The sequence below is a fragment of the Brugia malayi genome (genome assembly GCF_000002995.4).
Source record: "Brugia malayi strain FR3 genome assembly, contig: Bm_v4_Chr2_contig_001, whole genome shotgun sequence".
In the NCBI taxonomy this organism is placed as follows: domain Eukaryota; kingdom Metazoa; phylum Nematoda; class Chromadorea; order Rhabditida; family Onchocercidae; genus Brugia; species Brugia malayi.
In genome coordinates, this window is record NW_025062476.1 from 6,436,357 (window position 1) to 6,455,933 (window position 19,577).

At 33.8% G+C, this 19,577-nt stretch overlaps 4 protein-coding genes across 6 annotated transcripts; 2 read left to right on the plus strand and 2 right to left on the minus strand.

Moving 5' to 3' along the window:
* Positions 1–519: 519 nt before the first annotated feature.
* On the plus strand, positions 520–4,233 carry Bma-eif-2Bgamma (Uncharacterized protein; the record flags this gene model as incomplete). The annotated part of the gene is made up of 10 exons (XM_043078637.1): positions 520–676; positions 1,037–1,206; positions 1,622–1,778; positions 2,158–2,260; positions 2,329–2,422; positions 2,595–2,661; positions 2,788–2,972; positions 3,367–3,626; positions 3,860–3,963; positions 4,160–4,233. The coding sequence occupies 10 exons, from the start codon at positions 520–522 to the stop codon at positions 4,231–4,233; spliced, it is 1,371 nt and encodes a 456-aa protein (XP_042934571.1).
* Positions 4,234–4,777: 544 nt separating this feature from the next.
* Bm10426 (Uncharacterized protein) lies at positions 4,778–7,029 on the plus strand (the record flags this gene model as incomplete). The annotated part of the gene is made up of 9 exons (XM_043078638.1): positions 4,778–4,785; positions 5,033–5,131; positions 5,201–5,267; positions 5,472–5,524; positions 5,631–5,817; positions 6,003–6,192; positions 6,380–6,447; positions 6,539–6,642; positions 6,909–7,029. 9 exons carry the CDS (start codon positions 4,778–4,780, stop codon positions 7,027–7,029), a joined length of 897 nt encoding a protein of 298 aa, XP_042934572.1.
* An 873-nt stretch (positions 7,030–7,902) lies between these two features.
* On the minus strand, positions 7,903–12,741 carry Bma-stip-1 (G-patch domain containing protein; the record flags this gene model as incomplete). Of its 3 annotated transcripts, XM_001899942.2 has the most annotated exons (17): positions 7,903–8,097; positions 8,368–8,528; positions 8,590–8,713; positions 8,784–8,876; positions 8,956–9,088; positions 9,237–9,418; positions 9,536–9,702; positions 9,900–10,032; positions 10,156–10,294; positions 10,476–10,582; positions 10,870–10,999; positions 11,067–11,134; positions 11,310–11,506; positions 11,678–11,898; positions 11,980–12,095; positions 12,293–12,441; positions 12,624–12,741. In XM_001899942.2, 17 exons carry the CDS (start codon positions 12,739–12,741, stop codon positions 7,903–7,905), a joined length of 2,433 nt encoding a protein of 810 aa, XP_001899977.2. The 3 variants fall into 3 exon arrangements, with proteins under 3 accessions (XP_001899977.2, XP_042934573.1, XP_042934574.1); XM_043078640.1 differs by lacking the exons at positions 7,903–8,097; positions 8,368–8,528; positions 8,590–8,713; ... (8 more) ...; positions 11,067–11,134; positions 11,310–11,506 and having other exon boundaries at positions 11,882–11,898; positions 12,011–12,095; XM_043078639.1 differs by lacking the exons at positions 8,784–8,876; positions 8,956–9,088; positions 9,237–9,418; ... (9 more) ...; positions 12,293–12,441; positions 12,624–12,741 and having other exon boundaries at positions 8,590–8,653.
* Positions 12,742–15,207: 2,466 nt separating this feature from the next.
* Positions 15,208–16,939, minus strand: Bma-rab-3 (Uncharacterized protein; the record flags this gene model as incomplete). The annotated part of the gene is made up of 4 exons (XM_043078641.1): positions 15,208–15,398; positions 15,617–15,741; positions 16,205–16,323; positions 16,709–16,939. The coding sequence occupies 4 exons, from the start codon at positions 16,937–16,939 to the stop codon at positions 15,208–15,210; spliced, it is 666 nt and encodes a 221-aa protein (XP_042934575.1).
* Between the last annotated feature and the right edge of the window lie 2,638 nt (positions 16,940–19,577).

The following is a 19,577-nucleotide window of genomic DNA, read 5'->3' on the forward strand; positions in this document are numbered from 1 at the left end:
TTGTATTGTATGAAGTGAAATAGTTGCTTGGCCGTTGCAAACGAAATAGATGTACCTCTTCTGTTCCGACTCATACAAAACATTATCGGATTTTTACTGTTGGGAATCAAAAGTATATTTCCATCGATGTTTATTAAATTTAGCATTACTTTCACATTCAATAAAATTCCATGCTTTGAATCATTTATACAAAAATGGTGTTTAGATCATTTCCAAAAACCGTTATCAAAAAACATAGCAGTTACGTATTGTGGATGAAATTCATTTTCGTTTTGTATTTGCATTTCATGTTTTAACCAATTTGTAAACACACCGGTTTATGTTAGTTATTGCTGATGAATAAATTTTGAAAAGAAATCCGCCTTATGAGAGCGTGATTACAACTGTTAATTTTCTGTAATCAGTATAATGTGTTATACAGTGTTAGACATAGCAAAGGATTTTTGGTTATATTGAGTCGTTGCCGTGCGTCATTTAAAAAGTTTTATTTTGCGAAAATATTCTCCACTTCTTCAGACTATGGCATCTCAGGCTTTACAAGCAGTTGTATTATGTGGTGGGTTGGGTAATCGAATGACCAGTTTGACGGATCATATTCCAAAATGTATGCTTCCAATTGCCGGTGTTCCCATGTTTTGGTATCCACTCAATTTTTTGCAAAAAAATTCTATAAAAGGTTGGTTTTTTCCTATTGCACATTTAGGATTTTCATGAGTCTTCTATTGGAGCTGACATTATTAATTAAATTAATGTTTCGGATTGTTTGAAAATTTGCAAACATAATTAGTACCTGTGATATTTTACAATAGTCTAAATTTATTTTCCTTCCTTGATATATTGCAATCATGTCTGACAAGAAATTTCGAATCGATTATAATCTGTAAATAATAGACCGTATTGATCTAAGGCTTCGTTAAGTTCTAGAAATTATTTCATAATTAAAAAATGATTTTCGTAGAGACCTTATGCATTTATCTAAGATCTATTTTAGTAACTGAAGTGAGGTCATTATGAAAATGACAGTATGTCTTTTCAGAAGTTGTTATGGTTGTAGCCGAAAGATTGATGGACGAAATTAGACATCTTTTATTTAGCTCCACTTTGCCATCGTTAGATAATTTACAGATTGAATTTATAAAACTAAGCAGTGCTGCTGAACATTGGGGTACTGCAGATGTGCTGAGATTTATAAATGCTCAAATCAAGGTAATAATAGTTGCCTTTCTAGTATTGGATATTCAGATCCTTTATAACTTTGTCTGGCCTTCATTCTTTTCTCTTCATCACTGCTTGAGTTGCAGCCTTTACTATTTTCAGAGTTCAGTTAGCTAGTCAAAAAAATATGAGATAGAAATAGATCTTGTTTGATTATACCTACCTTGTAAATTTCTGTAAATAAAATACAATGATTTGTTGACAAAATGGATCCTGGCAAAGAGAGAATATGGAGTAAATATTGTTCCAGTTCACCTGAATTTGTAATATTTTCACTTGGTTCTGTTTACCCTTGCTAGAACTTGATTGTCAGCTCAGAGTTAGTTTGTATAATTTTTGTTTTGTTTTGCTGACTATAAGTTTTAATGCCATATCAAATAATGTCTAAAACTTACATTCATTACAGAAGGATTTCATTGTTGTTAGTGGTGACTTTGTTTCTGATGTGAACCTAGCTCCTATGTTGTCGCTTCACGCTGCTGAAAATGCCATTTTAACGTGTTTATTATGCGATCGGGTTATCACAGGACCAGCTCCCGGACCTAAAATGAAGCTCTTAAAAGGTATTGGTTTTCGCTTCAAAATTTTTTTAAAAAATCGGTGGAAAAAAGGCGTTCTTAAAATTTTATGTTTTTGTCATTGATCTGACCCACATTGATCTGCAAATATATCCGAGAAACCTTGCTGTGATTTGAAATGGCTAGGATGAAATTATTTAGGAATGATAACGGGTATCAAAACTAACGACAGGTTAGTAGACTAGATGAAATGCTTTGAAGGCTACAGTGCTGGTTTCTTCGATGATGCAGTATGCTGATTTGTCCGGATAGCCCTAATCTCGATGAATTTGATCTAAGAAAGTGTCTCTTGGTTACTATTTAAAACAAAACGTTATGACTTTACTACAGTTTTTTCTTAATCTTTCTATTTTCATGGTTTCAGAGCGCGATTTTATTGTTCTTTCTAAGAATAATCAATTACTATTCAGTGGTTCAGAAGAGGATTATGACGAGACGGTTACTATGAATGTTGATTTACTCGACAAGTAATTTTTATTTACATTTAACCATTTTCGCAAAACTTTCGTGAATGGTTTAATTATTGAGATTTCAGATGTCGAACTGCTTACTTCACTGCAAAGTACAGTGACTGCCACTTATATATCATGAAGAAATATATTTTAAACATTATCGACAAGCACAGGCAAGTTTTAGTTGCTTTAGTCTTATTTAATTTAATCTATCTAAACCACCATTTCATTTTATTGAATTTATTCGTTATCAAGGCCAAGTTATAGTAAGATCTGAAACATCATATAAAATATCGGAAATTTTGATTACAAGTGGAGGGTTTAATAGAAGATTATAATTTGCAGGGAGTTTACATCACTGAAAGCTGATCTTATTCCATATATTTTGGAAAAACAGAATGCTAAAGATAGCCATGGCATGCATTTTTCTGATATTAATAAATTTTTTTTATGGTTTTGAAAGCATATTAAATGTCCAAATTCTTTTCTCCTTAAATAGAAGAGTCAAACAATTTTTAAATGTTAATATATGTTTCCTTCAGAATTGACTGAATATGTCAGAATCGACCCTCTAGATGAAAAGATACAGAAATTCAGTTTTGGTACGAATGCTGTAAAAAACCTTCAATACCGTTTGAAATGTTTTGCCTATTTGCTGCCACCCGAGAACGGTTTCATTGTTGGACATGTGAACACCATCGGATCTTACTTTGAGATTAATAAAGCAGTAAGTTTTCGAATTAAAAATCCATAACATTTCCGGTTGTACGAGTTGGATATATCACCGCAGTGTAAAAAATTTTCGTTTAAAAATGATTTAATGCAGCTGAAAATTAAAAAAACTTTTTTAAAAAAAAAAAAAAAATTAAAAACAAATTTGAAAACTCTTAATATTATGATATGTCTGTCTCAGTTGACTGCTCTTTCAGGAGATAAATTATCAATAAACTGATCAGAGGGGAATTGAAAATGGAATGATTTGATGGATCTTTCGTTAGCCTTTTTCAGGAGTTCCATGTTTTACTTTCAGTCATTCTTTCAGAAGGCATTATACAGATTGGTCCATCAATCGTGTTGATCTCAGTTTTATTTATATTATTTTACTTATTTTTCATTTTCAGATCATCCGTTTTTTATCATCAAGTTTTTCTGAAAAATTTTCTATTGGACAACTAATGGATGATATTGGTACCACATCTGACTCTGAGTGTTACATCGGTCCTACCACTCGCCTTTTTCTACAGAGCGCCACTGAAGCGCACATTGCTGGTTCAGAAAGGCCAATTATTAAGCGATCTGTGATCGGTGATAAATGTGTCGTTGGACCAAGAAGCAAAATTATCAGTTCTGTACTGATGGACGAATGTCAAATTGGTGCGGGGTATGAAATATTACTCGTTACTGACATACTTATTCCTCTAATAGATTCCTTATCGGAGTTTATTTATGTGGTTGAAACCTTATTCTGTTTTTAATTAGCTTCACTCCCTTAGTCCTAACTTTTTATAACGTTGCATTGTGTACTGGATTTTTACTATGTATACTGAAAGAAAAAAATTTTTGCTAAATGCTGATTGCACTTTTAGTATCCATAATCTATAAAAATTAATTCAGGGCACAAATAACCAATTCAATCATTTGTGCGGGTGCTGAGATCGGTGAAAATGCTAATATTTCTTCATCAATTGTAGTCTGCCAACAAATAGTTTCTGCAAGTGGTATGTCCTTTAAGAGGTTCAGTAAATCTGCATGGATGGCATCAGGCTCCATATTTATAAGAAAGCATTGGCGAGGAAGTATTTCTGTTTTTAATTTTGATTTTTACTCTTCTACTACTTTTTTATTTTTACTGTTTATAGAATAAGTTGTAGAGTTTTTCATTCTCTGTAGAAATTTCTAGTTATTTTCTTGTAGCCAAAGTGCACAATGAACTTGTTGTTCCGAATAGTGAAGTGGAACTGGAAAAGTGGACTGAAGAAATATGGTAGAAAAAATATCTGACTTCTGGTGATGGTACTGTGTTATCTCACATATTACGGTATTGTAGTTCATCGAATTTGTTAATAAATTATTTCCGTGATTAATGTGCAGAATGTTTCATCACAGATCGTAATTGTGACTAATAAGTATACAATTATAAATCATATCGATAGAGCTGCGTTATCCGGATCTACTGGAGATAGCTGTCAAATGCATGTGGTACTTAATAGAATCACATTCCTCTGTAATGTGATAAGTAGTACAAGTTAGAAGAAACTTAGAAGAGACGTATATAATACAGTTATTTTGACGATCATCGCTGGAGAAATCTCATTTTACTAGCAACCATTTCATCGATTATATTCCAAGGAATCGTTCCGTCTGCAACTCTGTTGACAGTGCTTTATTATCATTGCTATAATAGGGCGTGGCTGCGACGATAATGGCGACCAATAGTTTCTGTAAGATAAGACGGCTTTCCCACGCTAGTAGGTAGCTTGTAATTTGGAATAAGAAGACGATGCTTTCAACGTGGAGCGAGGCTGTCCTGCAATGTTCAGGTATGTGGGAGTTGTATTTCGCTCTTTTGGTGGTATCGTTCTGCACTGTGGCTTGTCAAGCTCAAGCTACGTTTTTTCGTTATCTCATGACATCAGTCGTGCAGTCGTCCTGATCACTGCTTTCAGTGAAAGAATTCTTTCAAAAATGGTAACAAAAAGCTGACAAAAGTTTTTTTCATAACAAGAACTTAAATAGAAGTAAATGTCAGTTTGAAATGAATTTTATTTCTTCTTTAATAGATTTTAGTTTACCGAGCGATCACAGCAAATTGAGCGATATTGACTTAACAAGGCATTTATCAGAAGTAAGACAAGCTGAAGTTACTCATCAGGATCATGATGTAATGTACGTTTGCTCTTCTTATCTCTTTTGTTTCTTGATATATTTCTTTGATAACTTTCTACACTGTTGCAGTAACAGTTGGCCAGCTGGTTGGATGGCTCGACATTTCAAGGATGAGACTCGTTGCAGTGTACCTAATGTAGGATTTTAAATAGCTGGATTGGAATAAATATATAAATTCATTCTTGAAACTACTAATGATAAGCTGAGTTACCGTAACTATTGGCTCTTTCGAATAAAAGCGATGCTGAATCGTGAGAATCTATTCTATTCATTGTATCAAAGTTACCAGGACTTTTTGTTGATGTGACTTTACGATTTTTTTTTGAAACTTTAATTTCAGTTCACCGGTACGAGCTATGATGAGGGAGCAACCAATGATGAGCAAAAAAATGAGTAAGTTGTTTTCTTAGTTCCGTTTCAGTAATCCAAACAAAGAACTTTTTTTGCTATTGGGCTTGATTCTAGGTTTTATTAATGAAACCGATTTGCTCATTTTCAGGTTGACTATTCTGAATAGCACTGATGATTATTTAGCTAATCTGATTACTAATCCGTCTTCAGTCGTTCCTCTAACTACTTATGTATCCAATCTTGGCGTACCGCCAAGCAAAAAAAGTTACCTTGACATTGAGGAGTCTATCGACAATTCTTGGCTTGTTAACGAAGCAACGAGTACTTTCTTTAATGTTAGTACTTCATGTTTATATCAGAATATTATGTCGTTCAGTAAAGAATGAGATAATATCTCGTAGTTATTAAGTGAATCCAGTACTACAGTTTGTAGGAGCTCCCGCAAATTAGGTCTTTTCTCTGTGACTGTTGTCATCGTTTGTTTTTATTCGAAACTGTCATAATGACTTTCACTTTTCAGCTTCACGCTGACTTCAGTACTTTTCTCGAAATATGGAAACCAAACGTTGAATTGGTTAATAAGAGTGAAGTCCCCCAATGTACTACTGCTGCAGTACGGAAACTGAAAGATGTATTGCCGAATCAGATGACTCTTTCGGTGGCTCCGTCTCTATTTCGATTGAACTCTCTGCAGAATAAAATTGTCTCTTGTGAGTTTTATTTATTATTTTTACCTATTTTTAGCTAATAGATGCTGTCCTTATGAAGGATGAAAAGTGCTCTACTGGACTGAAAAATGGATGTGATGCAAGAGTGCTTGTAAAGAAATTGTCAAGCATCGAAAATGTTTACTTGTTCCAAATTATCTAACATTGTTTGAATTTGATAGTTTTTCAGCAAATAATAAAAAAGAAATAGCTATCAAATGGTACTGTGTTTTCTGCTTCAATAACGCTCGCTTTGCTGTAAGTTTAATTTCATTAAATGCCACTTCTTTGAGGTTCATTCAGGAATCTCAGGAGGTTCTGCTTTTATATTTCCATGGTTTTGTTCCAGTACGAGAAATGTGGTATTATCCTTTATCCCAAGCTGAACGGACCATGGCGAACTCATGTTTGCAAGGACTCTAAGGGTGTAGTGATTTGTCCTATTTTGGCTGCGTTAGTTTCATTTCTTAACTCTTTTAAAGTTCTTCATTCTTAGAAACTTGAAATTTATTCTGCTTATCTTCCTTGCTTGATAATCTCATATTATTATCCTCACTCAATGATATTGAGACTGGGCAATTCAGTACATAAGGAACTGAGAACTGAGAATTACGCTGTTGTATCATTTGAGATAATAGGAAAATCTAGTAAAAAGGCTCTGTCGTGATCAGGGAATGGAAGAAAAAGTAATTCCAAAATTTAAACAAATTATTTTACAGACATGTATGCCGTCATTGTGGTGCCACGGGTAAATTCGCACATACTGAAAAATATTGCGATTTAGAGCAAAAGCGGCGAAATGAACGAACAAAGAATTTGAGTCGAGTTAGTCGTGTATGAGAATGTGCTATCACCGTTGTCTTGCCTTGTTGTTTATGATCCTTTATGCTAGAGAAGTAAAAATTGGGGTTTCCAGCTTCTTGCAAATTTTAGATTACATCTCATTTAAAGTAACGGTATTCCTGAATTCCTTTCATATTCCAGCAGTGAATCTCCTCATTTCGTAACTTCCATGAATTTGTTAGGTATTCCCAGTTTACAGTTGATAAAGCACATTTCCTATTATGATGCCTCACGGCATATCTTATGAAACCATTTATTTTATCAGTTTCTTAATCATGAACTGCTGTTATTACCATTTCCTGCCATTTTGTTCCTTATCTCATAATGCATGATTTCATATCTCATGTAATCGTTTATATTTTAAGGTTTTTACCAGCTTCATAATTATTATTCGTAGCTTCTTTTCGTAGCACAGTGAAGATAGTCAGTTATTTAATAAATTAATCTGGTGAGAAGTACCATTACGATCACCAAGTTGTGGGGAACTTACAGCCATCGAGCGATATTAAGGAAAAACTCCTTCTTTCACTAAATCACTTTTTGCTGGTTGAAGATGCTAAGATATTCCCTTTTCAAATGCTCTGCACTTTTACGCCATCTGGCTTTTGAAACTCAAGGATACAATGAGCAAGAAAACTTTATTAAGAAAATTGCAAACGAATAAGAGAATATATAACTAAATTCACCAATATTCCTAGCATAATAAACAATGGGTAAACATAGGTTTCTGCAAGTAGAGTTGTATATGAAGTTATATTTGAGAGTGAAATTCAAGAATGGGAGGCCCAGCCGGGAAGAATGAGTGAAAAGTAGGCCTCGTCTATCAACTGCAACTAATTAGCCAGGAAGTGGAAAAGATATGAAGATTATTCAGCATATACTAAGCAAATGATCTAATCCGATTGGTGACCACTGCTGCGTCTCGACGTTAAACCCGAATATTACATTCCGATCGATGTAAATAGATACATTGCCGAACCAGTAGACAGGCTTCCCTTCTCGGAATTTATTCACCTGAGGCACATATAGGACACCCGCTTCACGTGCCCTTAATTCTACCAGATCCTAGAAACCATACAGTTCAAATTTACCAAATAGACCAGCTAAAACGACGTGAAAACACTTCTTCCATAACTATTTCTATAGCGGGAGAATTTTCTAAGAAATTCAAACAGTGGCAGAATGTCATATTTAGAGAAATAAGCACAATTAAAATTTTGCCAGTCGTATTTTTAAGTGACAAAAGTACAGATGTATGGATAAATCAATAAATAGATAAGCTAAATGCACATGTCTAATAAAATCGCATGAAGAGAGGAGATATAAATTTCAAACCTTGAAAGAAAGGTGAGGAGGTGGAGGTTGTATTCTCGGTGGTGCAGAATTGTAAATTCCGGGAACCGGTTCCGGAGGTGGTAAAGGTGGATGTATTTCCTTTGTGACCTGAACGCCCTGTTGGGCTTGCTTCATTGCAATCAGTGCACGCTTTAATTGTTCTGAAATATTAGCATGAGAAAATTGGTGGAGAAGTTACTTCTAAAACAGTCAAATTCGTACCTTGTACAATAATCAGTGAAGAAATTTCAACAGGAAAACGACTTTTCCATTCATTGTACCACATTACCACTTCCTGAGCTACTACTCGCGGGGACTCTAACCAAATGCACAAGGTTTCATACCACTGAAAAAAGTTCGTTTTTACGACAAAAAAAAGTTTCCCAGTAAACTCTTAATTAGATCACCCGAATTACCTTTGGAAAGAAGCTACGTACTAATACAGCGGCAATACCTTCTGCACCGATCAATTCAGTCCAGTCCAACGCGGCATAAAATTCATCGTATCGCTAAATATCACAAAAATAAATGACATTTCCATCAGTAAAAACTAGAAATTTGGGAGATGCAAACCAAAACAAAACGCACGTGATTTTTTGTAGGGTCATATATCATTTCTTGTAAAGCTTTTTCAAGTTTGGGTATGATATTCATTGCCAGAAAAGCAGACATAGTTGCTGATGCGAAACAGCCTTTCCAAGGCCGAAGCATGGACAAAGCACTAAAACAACGGATAGTTAACTGAAATATAAACATTTATCAACAGTTCTTTGTATTTCCTTATATATGAAATTATGAATTATTAACCTGGGACAAAACTATATACTAATGCATATATAGTTGTAAATGCTAGATGCAAAGCAAATAACCTCCTGTCAGTTGGATTCCATTCTTTCAATGCTTTGGCCAGTTTCTGTCTAATAGGAGAGAAGATCGGCTGAAGCCGATCACCCATTACATCCAGCCATGGATGTAACCATGTATGAATGGGTATACGATCCGTTAAGGGATTCCACTCGTCCACTTGAGCAGCTATTCGTGGAATTACAATCTGCAACAATAGCATCATACAACTATCAAACTCTCTGAAACTAATTATTTAAAAGAATATAAAAGCATTTATTTAATTCTTCGAATTCATTCCAGATTTTTTTGCTTCTGAACTAACCTGTTCTAAAAGGTTCTCGCGCATCCATAAAGGTAGCATAGGTAGCCATTTTTCAACGACGTGCAACATCGATTGAGGGTCGTCTCGTGGACTCCAACGTAACGCAATTTTTCTCATTACTGGCATCCATCCATCCCAAAGAAGTCGTTCAAATGGTGAAAGGTTTTCTAGAATTCAATAGCGGTATGAGAATGCAAGTGGAAAGAAACCCATTTTTTCCACTTCTGCCCTCACAAAGACTAAATTTAGTAAGTTTAGCAGATTTAAGAGCCAAAAGTGACATACAGTAGTGAAAGTTATCAAGGATTGCGACAAACTTTACACAACTATTTATATTTTTAAAATATACTCTAGTATACTATACCTAAACTTTTAGTGACATTGAATATACCACGCTGTTCTATTTCCAGTATTTTTTTCCACTCACTTATTAACGCGATACCATAGTTCATTTGGTCATTGTCAAGAGCATCCCACGTTAGGAAATAATGCTGAATCTATAAAATGTTGAAATTTATTCAAAAAGAACTATTAAGAAATGCTAAAAATACCTCATCAAATAATTTGAACAGATTTAAGCATTTATAAAAATAACTCTGGTTATAATGACAAAAAGTTACTAGTGGTAAAACATTTGTAATAGCTATTTCTTCTAGTCTGAACAAACGATATTCCTCAAAGTATTCCGTCTGCATTTTTTGAAATAATTCCCGACATTCATCAAGCGTTACGTTTCCCTCATCGCTTTTCGTGGAGAACCTATAAATATTATAGATAATTGATAAAACCACAACTTCAGTTTCAAACCTATAACTTTGAGAAAAAGTGTGATCAATAACAGCACACTGTTCATTTGCAATTTCTCGAGAATTACGCTGCCCTCCGCATGTTTTTCAGGAAAGAATATTAACATCATCATATATCGTATAGTGATGCGAACCTTTCCAATAAGTCATTTAATTCTTCCACACGTTTTTGTTCCTCACGTTCCTTCCACAAAGCGGCCTGTATTTGCATGCTATCATTTTCGAGTGCTGCTGTCTGATCCTATGAAAAGTCAAGCATTAATCCTTCAGTGGTTGTTTGTCACTTATGTCCATTACTAACTGTTACAAAAAAAAACTTCTTAATCCGGAGAGATAAGATTAGAATCATGCATCCCCTGGTATATTCTCAAGCACATTTCAAATATGCAAGTTTATCTTGTCTGTTCTACAAATTTTCTCATAACTGTGGTCAGGTGATGGGTTGGAGATAACACAGAAATCATCACTGAAAAGAAGTCTGTGAGGTTGAGTTACGATGACGAACTACAAATCAACAATACTTCGTACTCTTAAAAAGCGCATCTGCCGATCATTGCGACGTATTGTTTCTTCAGTCTCGTTGATTAATAAATTCAAATTATGCATTAATTCTGGTACATCAAAGACAAGACGCTCCACTTGTGCTTCCACGATTGCTCTGGAAAAATCCTTTGCCTTTTATAATCCCACACAAAGTGAAAACCATATTAAATCCCAATGAATACCTTGTTTTAGCTGCATAAGCGTCATAACCGGAATAAACTTTCTGTTCCTTCCCTGTCATATCGATAACCTAAAAAAAGGTTTATAATAAAGATTTAAATCAAAAGTTTGAAGAAATTTTGTTTAAATGACAAAAAACAGTAGCGGTGCTGGACAATGGATTAGTGTATCAGTATAAGTGAATGGATTCTCATTAAAGCTCCTACTAAAAATAAATTTTTAAAAAAATCAAAAGCAAATTATACCTTGACACCACTACTTCCACTGCTGAGTCGTTGCTTGAGTGACCCACTTTCGGCAATCACTTCATCAATCGTTTTATATTGATATTTCACACTTTTCTTGGAACCAGTTTTTTTCCAGTTTCCTCTTCTTGATGGTTCTTCAACTTTTCCATCATCTCTACTGCATTCTACTCTCTTTTGTGTATCTCCGGACGATTCTGAAACAAGAACAATATATTATAATGGCATCAAAACTGAAGTTAATGTTGGTAACTCAAGAACTTCTGAACTATTCTTATGTCTCTAAATTATATTCAAAAATTAAAAAAAAAATTCCGGCTTACCTTATACAAACAACAGACCGAAACATCAAACAGTTTCAAACAAACCTCCAAAGTTCGGTCCTTTCGATTCTCTTCCATAGGCGCCTACAGCTGCCCTGCCTGGTCGAAGAACCGCTTGAATGGGTTCCACAATTCCTTGCTTATTTGCGCCCAGTCCTTGTCCCGGTACATAACCCATTTTACGCATCATTTTCATAATTACATCTGATTTGGAATGCTTTGCCCAATCTGCGAATTTTCCGGGATCCACTATACTATGCGTTGATCTGAAAACATTTCCAGTCATTTTCAGTTTAACGATTGATACCAATAATTGAAAATGTTTTAAAAGCATATCTATGACTTACGACAAACGAAGTCCAGCAAAAACATTTGCACCTGTCTGTCGACGAGATTGCCGCCGTGGTCTTTCCAGAGAAAGTGGTTCATCTTCCACTGCATCATCATTATCATCATTTTTATTCTGTAATCACGGTATCAACTCCAACTAATTAGTCAGAAGGTGGAAAAGTTAATGGTTGATACCAATAAGGCTCTAACAAGTAATGGATAATTTACAATAAACGACTGGTAATATAACTGTTACTTCCATCAGCTATCACCAAATATATTGAATAACAACGGTACTAAATAGAAAAACAATGGCGAGAAATAAAAAACCTCTCTTTCAATTGTATTGCCATGTTTTATACCGCCACTGACAAATGTTACTGGTGCGGAATAATTTTTGCTTTGTTTTTTTGAGCCTTTTGAACCAAATCCAGCATGTATATCTTCGTTGTCACTTTCCTCGTGATCAGCCCAAATACCTGCCATATAATAATCAGTCAGTGAAGATAGAAAGAAATAATGATGGATAGGCATATATATATTCAAGAACTGTCAAGGAAAGAATACATTTAATTCTTTCGAAAAATCTCGTAATTGATCATATAACAAAAAAAAAAGACTCTTCTTTCTATAAGGACGGAGTAATGAATGAAAGCTTTACCATATAGTTGTTGATTCTTCGATAATCCTCGCCGATGCCCTGGATTCAACGCATATTCCAAATCCCGTTCATTAATTTCAAACCTTTCCACCCCGTCATCCTCCTCTACATCCACCATCCTTTCCAGTCAACACTTCTACCCAACCCACAAAATGATACGCTTAAAAACAACGATCAACAATGATTCCTTTAGAAGTTTTTCCCAGATTTTACGTGGACGCATCATGAAATTCAATTTCTCAATCTGATTGGCTTCAATTTCTTGAATTTTCTATAAGAGAAAATACAATGAAAATAAATAAATACGTTCAGAAATCCATAATAATAAGCAAGCATTGATTATGAAGTCATGTTAAGCATTGATTATGATTATGAAGTCATGTTAAGCATTGATTATGATTATGAAGTCATGTTAAGCATTGATTATGAAGTCATGTTAAGCATTGATTATGAAGTCATGTTAAGCATTGATTATGAAGTCATGTTAAGCATTGATTATGAAGTCATGTTAAGCATTGATTATGATTATGAAGTCATGTTAAGCATTGATTATGAAGTCATGTTAAGCATTGATTATGAAGTCATGTTAAGCCTCACAAAAGTACATCACTGTATGAAGTATTGAATTCCTTCTGTTACCATTTTGAATCTAATGATAGCAACATCTGTAAGTATTTTTAAATTATGTCGCGAATCTCAAGCTAAATTGTAGCATTAAAATAATTTCATATAAAAATCATCAAATCGCACTACGAAGAATCATTTAATTAATTTCTTACTTCTCATTAAGCATTTCTTTGTTTGATGCCCTTTCTTTGTTTATAAAATAAATCTAACTAACTAAATCCCACCTTCTGTTGATAGCTATATTTGTCCATAATGGTTAAAATACCGCAAGTCGATCAATTCAAATATTCCCTGTCTTTTAATCAGTAGCATCAGATATTCCTTAACATACTTTTTTTGTTCACATAGCTATTTTTGTATGCGACAGGTACATCAAAATATTGTAAACCATTGCCATTTTCACAGGTAAATATACATTATGTAAACATAACCAAAGATTCATCCTTCAAAAAAAACATTTTGCTTTCTTAGCGATCCTTAATTCTGCGATTATTCTTCGTTTACTTCCATGAAGATAAACTGTTTGTTGTATTACTACTACTACTACTATATCTGTTAATAAAGGTATTGTAATATGCTGTGTAATTCATCCCTACAACTGAGCGGAACAACTTAATTCAGGTGCACAAGGTGAAAAATCTCATCGTACTAACACAACCCATTAATCTTTACTGGATTTCCACGGTGCCAAAACCTTCCAAATTAATATATTACCCACAATTTATGCATTTCAAAGATCAGTAATGTTTATGTGTAATAAATATTTAAGAGTTTAACTTCCAGAAAAGTTTACAGAATTCGAATTTATAAATATATGCGCATACACAAATCTGAACTATCAAGCACTGCATTTAAAGATAAATGGAAATCACAGGGCATGTTTTATAAAGCTAAATGATGATTAATTAATAGAATAAACATTTCCTTGACAAATTTAGCAAATTATTTCCATTATACAATTCAATCTATTCATTTCCTTAATGGAAAGGTAAATAGATATAAGTAAAGACTTCAGAATTGTTAAATCAACTGAATGTGGCTACTGGAACTTCAGATGATTCAGTTCGAATAACGATGGTTAATGAGTGCTTGTCGTCACACACCCTTTCTTTTATTTTAGATGAATCAGAATTGGCAGTCCAAAACATTGTGTAATGAAAAATTGTATGATATAATAAAAGTAGAAATGTTAAAAAGTTTTTTGTAGAACAGGTAGTAGAGAAAGAGACAGATTAGTCCTGAAAGAAAATTGAGTAAGTTAGATTAATTGGTTTGGTTTTAAAAGAACTAATGTAGAAATGGGAAAGAAAAATAATGAAAAATAAAAACAGTACAAAATTAGTTTGAAATGCATTGTTTCAGCAGTACCAAATAAATAAGCTAAAACAAACAAACTTTCTTTCCCATTTTCAATAAAAAAGCTGCTCTACAACTGAATATTAACTTGGAAGCGACAGACCGATAGATATGAATGAACCGGAGATCAGGAACTGTTATATCTAGAGGATGTGGTAATTCTTTGTTTATAAAATATCCTGTAATTGTAAATGAAAGCAAATCATCTTATATTTATCACCTATCATGCTACAACAAAGTACTTTAAGATATAAACTAAAGTATCGATTTTGCAGTACTGCTACGATAAGGGCTTATCATTTCCGCCAATTAAATTTGTATTAATTGAAATCTTTGTATTAAATACAGGAATTTCAAAAAAATTAAATTTAATGACAAAACTTATTACTTCCATGGGGAAACGATTGCCAACTTTATAGTCCTACGAGAGTATTTCATGAGAACTAAAAACTGAACTCTCTATAAAAGAGAAAAAACAACGCTAATAGAGTCAGTATAAAAGCTGTAGAAGTAAATAATTAACCTCCCAAGATTCAGTGATTATCCCATGAACTAAACAATGTTGATAGAACATCTGTTGGAAAGAGAATTTAAAAATCGGTTAGCAGTTGCACTGTGACGATGGCGGCTTCTGCATGCTTGGTGCATCCAGCCGTTGTCCTTTGGGATGCGCTGTCGTGGGATCCGAATCCAACGATTCCGCCATTTTGTCACATATTATTTCTACCAATTTTTCGAATACCGCTTTCACATTTATATTCTCCTTCGCTGATGTTTCGAAAAATTCTAAGCCTAAAATGAATCATTTTGTAGCCGAAATTAGAGAGCGAATATAAGTTGACTAGCCGATGTAAGGCTGCTGTCAACATGCAACATAACAGGCATTTGCGCCACCTCTCCAGAAGATCACTTGTGCACTATTCGTCATAAGAACTAAATTGCTTAGTTATAAAAAACTGAGTTTCCTTGGCTGATCATAAAAAATATAAAGGAATGAATTCAGCAGATACCAAGTTGATCCGCTAACTGTTTACCCCGTTCACATGACACTACTCGCTCATCGTCCATGTCGCATTTGTTACCAACTAGTACTACTTGCGCGTTTTCCCATGAATACGTCTTGATTTGTGTGCACCTGCAATTCATATGTCATTATTTTTATCATATCATATCGTTTTTTAAAAGACCTATCGTTAATCTGATGGATGAGAATATCTCAGTTCGGGCACCTCCCTAACAATCACGTGGTCATTTTCACGCTTTGTAATGTTTCAAATACTGTGTCATCGGGCATGTTGAATGTTCAGAAAAATTATTGGATTACCCACTCAAACGCAGATAGTATTTTAATTCAACTTAAGGCAATTTTATGAAATAAATGATATAGCGAAGCCATCACTGCACAGAGTAATTCAGAAAAGGGAGAACATGCTACATTACATTATGACATAGCAAGAAGTTACTTGTCGGAAATAACTGTAGTTAAAGATAGGTTAATATTGCATTATAGTTGAAGCAACGATTTCACTTTATTTCTGTACGTACATTTTATTGGAAGAGGAAAAACATTGACAAGCAGTTTTAAATTAAAAACTAGCCAATCTTGAACACTGTTGAATGACTCTTCGTTAGTAATATCATACATAAGGATGAAACCCATTGCTCCACGATAATATGCAGTCGTTATGGTCCGATACCGCTCTTGTCCTGCAGTGTCCTGCAATTTTTTAAAAAATAATGAATAATACAGAAAGAATAATGAGACAATGATTCATAAGTATTTTAACTATAAAATACTCTTCTTTCTAATAATATATAAAGTATGCCGACTAAGGAAAAAGTGTTTCATTACTGATTTTCTCTTTCATTTCTTTCAGTTGTACAATCTGACAAATCAAAAAAGATTCTAAAATTTGATGCCCTAAAATAATTCTGTAGTTCTATAGAATTCTATATGCAGTTTCTCAGATATAAATAACTTTATTCAACTGAAGAAATAAATTTCTTTTTTCAGTCAAATTACTGCACTGTTAAAGAATTTCTTATTAATAAGTGCAAATCTTAGAAAAAAAAAAAACTTAGAAAAGATGATTTGCACTTACCCATATTTGCAGCTTAACACGTTTATCTCCTCTAAATACTGTTTTTACTTTGAAATCGATGCCAACTGTTGAAACAAATGCAGACGTAAAAGAGTCATCACAGTATCGGAATAAGAATGAAGTCTTGCCCACTGAGGAATTACCAATAATCAGTAGTTTAAACATATAATCAAAATTCTGATCTGTTCCAGTCGGCGCAGTTGCAGTAGCGCCTGCACCAGTAGTTGCCATAATCTAAACTTTTGATTTAAAATAAAAGAAATAAACATGTTAATATGTCAGTCAGAAAGACGATTAATACTACGAATTAGTAATAAAAGAGAACAAATTTTATTAGTAACTTTCCAATAAAATTTGTTCTTCTTATTAGTAACTTTCCCATCCTAATAATTTTCATTATGATTCAAATAAAACTACTTTTATCTTTTAACATTTATGCATTTTACGAAGAAATCCTCATTTTCTTTCTACACATTACTTTCTATACGATATTAATGAATATGATTGCAAACTAAGCTTCACTAATGCAAACAATCGCAGTTTTTGGAAAGAAAATTTGTTTGACTTTAATTTATAAACAATGTATGGTTCCTTTTTCTTCCCACTGTGATATTTCTTAATATTACTTACACATAAGAGAAATGGATTTGTTTTTGTGGACAGAGATTTTGGAAGTAATTTTCCACACCTGAAGTAAGTCAACATATTTCTCTTCTTCGTTCCCTTCCATAAACACTGTTAACAGCTGTGTAAAGAAACAAAAAAAAAATATCCCGTACATAGAGTAATACCTTTGAGATAAGCTTCTCAACTTTGAGATAAATAACTTCTAACATAAAGTTAGATCTAAAATGGGTCAAATCTACAAATGTTTCCTGAATATCTAAAATTATAAGTTTCATGTCGATTTAGTAGTCCCTTCCTTGTTAACTCACTCCACTGGAAATTCCTATAGTAAAAACGAGTGAAAATGGCTCTGAACCAAAGATATCAATGTTCGCTGATTTTATGTCCTTCAACTAACTTTTTTTTTACTAACTTTCCTTAGAAATCTAATAAAAAACTAATTTTTCTTAGAAAGAGGAATAACTGCCTAAAGTTATCACCGAAACTCAGAACCGTTATTTGCAGAGGTATGTAGTTGGTTTTGTTTTAAACTTATTTAGAATAACAATAAATCATAACTTGTTTTCTCTCAAGTGTTCGGTCTGCCTATCTTTTAACATTTTCTGATCGAAAACACTGAACACTGCAGTTAATGGCATGAAATTGGAAAAGCAGTATAGGCGCTAGGCGAGACCATGTCTCTTGCTCTACCAGCTTCACAAAATCTTTGAAGAAGTCTTATGAATACAAAGGCGAGGATTTACTTCATTCATTGCTGAAATCAAATGTCTTACTTATTTTTCTAAACATAGAAATTAATAAGTTATGGCTCATCTTTCTTATTTCAAAAAGTGCCGAAGACTGCAAGTCATTAAAAAAAGTGGAAATACCGAAGCAGCAAAAGAAAAAAAAAACAGGGAGTACGGGAAATTCAATATCTCCATTTTATTTAGGTATAGTCGCATGCCACCTATCAAATTCATTTATTCTTTGTTTATTTTGCAGTTCTCATATTATTTCATCACTTATTTGTGCAATCAATAATTAATATGATTTTAAAGGTCAATGCGTATAAATAAGTTTCATGAGTCCATAAGATGGATGTCACCAGAAACGACTATGACCCGTAATGAAAAAAAAAAGTTATCAAGTGACAAAACGACCTGGGTATGAGGATTGTAAGCTAATTTTCAACAAAAATCCTAATGCTACGCTCTCAGGACATGTCCTGGAAATGTCGAATTGTGTCACAATGCAGTGCTGATAGATTTGTATTGAAATGTTCGAAAAAAAAAAGTGCCACAAAGGGGAAAAGGGATTTTAAGAAATGATACATTCGAATATATTACTGAATGTGATAGTAATAAGAGTTAATCAATGACTGCGGAGGGAATAAAGAGTTACCAGAAAATCAGAGATATTCAAATTTATTGTACAAAATGTTGAAAAAGCATGGAAATAAATATGCTTGAAAATTTAATGATTACTGTTTATGCGGGATAAGACAGCCGTGGGCGTTAGGTATGGGAAAAAGTGAAGAGAGCAGTTTAGCACGAAATATTTATCATCTAGCTAAAAGGAGAAGATGGAGAAGCAAACACTTCTCCAACAACTTTTATCTCATTCTCAGTTGGTACCCACCACATCTATTTCATCAAATCGATTTTCAGTTCATGTTTCCTTTAGAATGGAGGCTTTTTGAGGCCCGTGTAAACTGCTGCATTACTTATATGAAAGCAAGAATTGGAGAGAAGAGTGTCCGTCTCTTTTCCTTTGCACTCATTCCTTTCCTCATTTATCTGCAAATACTGAGCAAGAAAAAGGATATATACATATTCAGTTAAGGCTTTGCATCATCATCTAAGGCCTGCCTGAATGCCTTTCGCATTGCTACGTTTCTTAATGTCATTCACATCACATTTTCGTTCACTTTCCATTACATTCAATAACATTCAATCCATGCATATAAAGTGCACGCTAACGCATATATACTGCACACTGCAAGCCATATTTGCAGAAAGACTGAGTAAGAGAACTCTTCAGGGATTCAGTCATAACGAGAATAAGGTAAAGAATAGAAAAGGCATCACTGATCCTCTCAATATTACTTCCACCTGCATTGTATTCTCATTAGCACTAAACTGATCCACTTAAATCACTCTACGTCTCCTCTCTGATCCCTAAGGTGCGTGTGTGTGTGACGTGATGTGTCACGCTTGTCTGTGGGTCCTATGATACTGTGCATTGCTAATCAATGATCGTC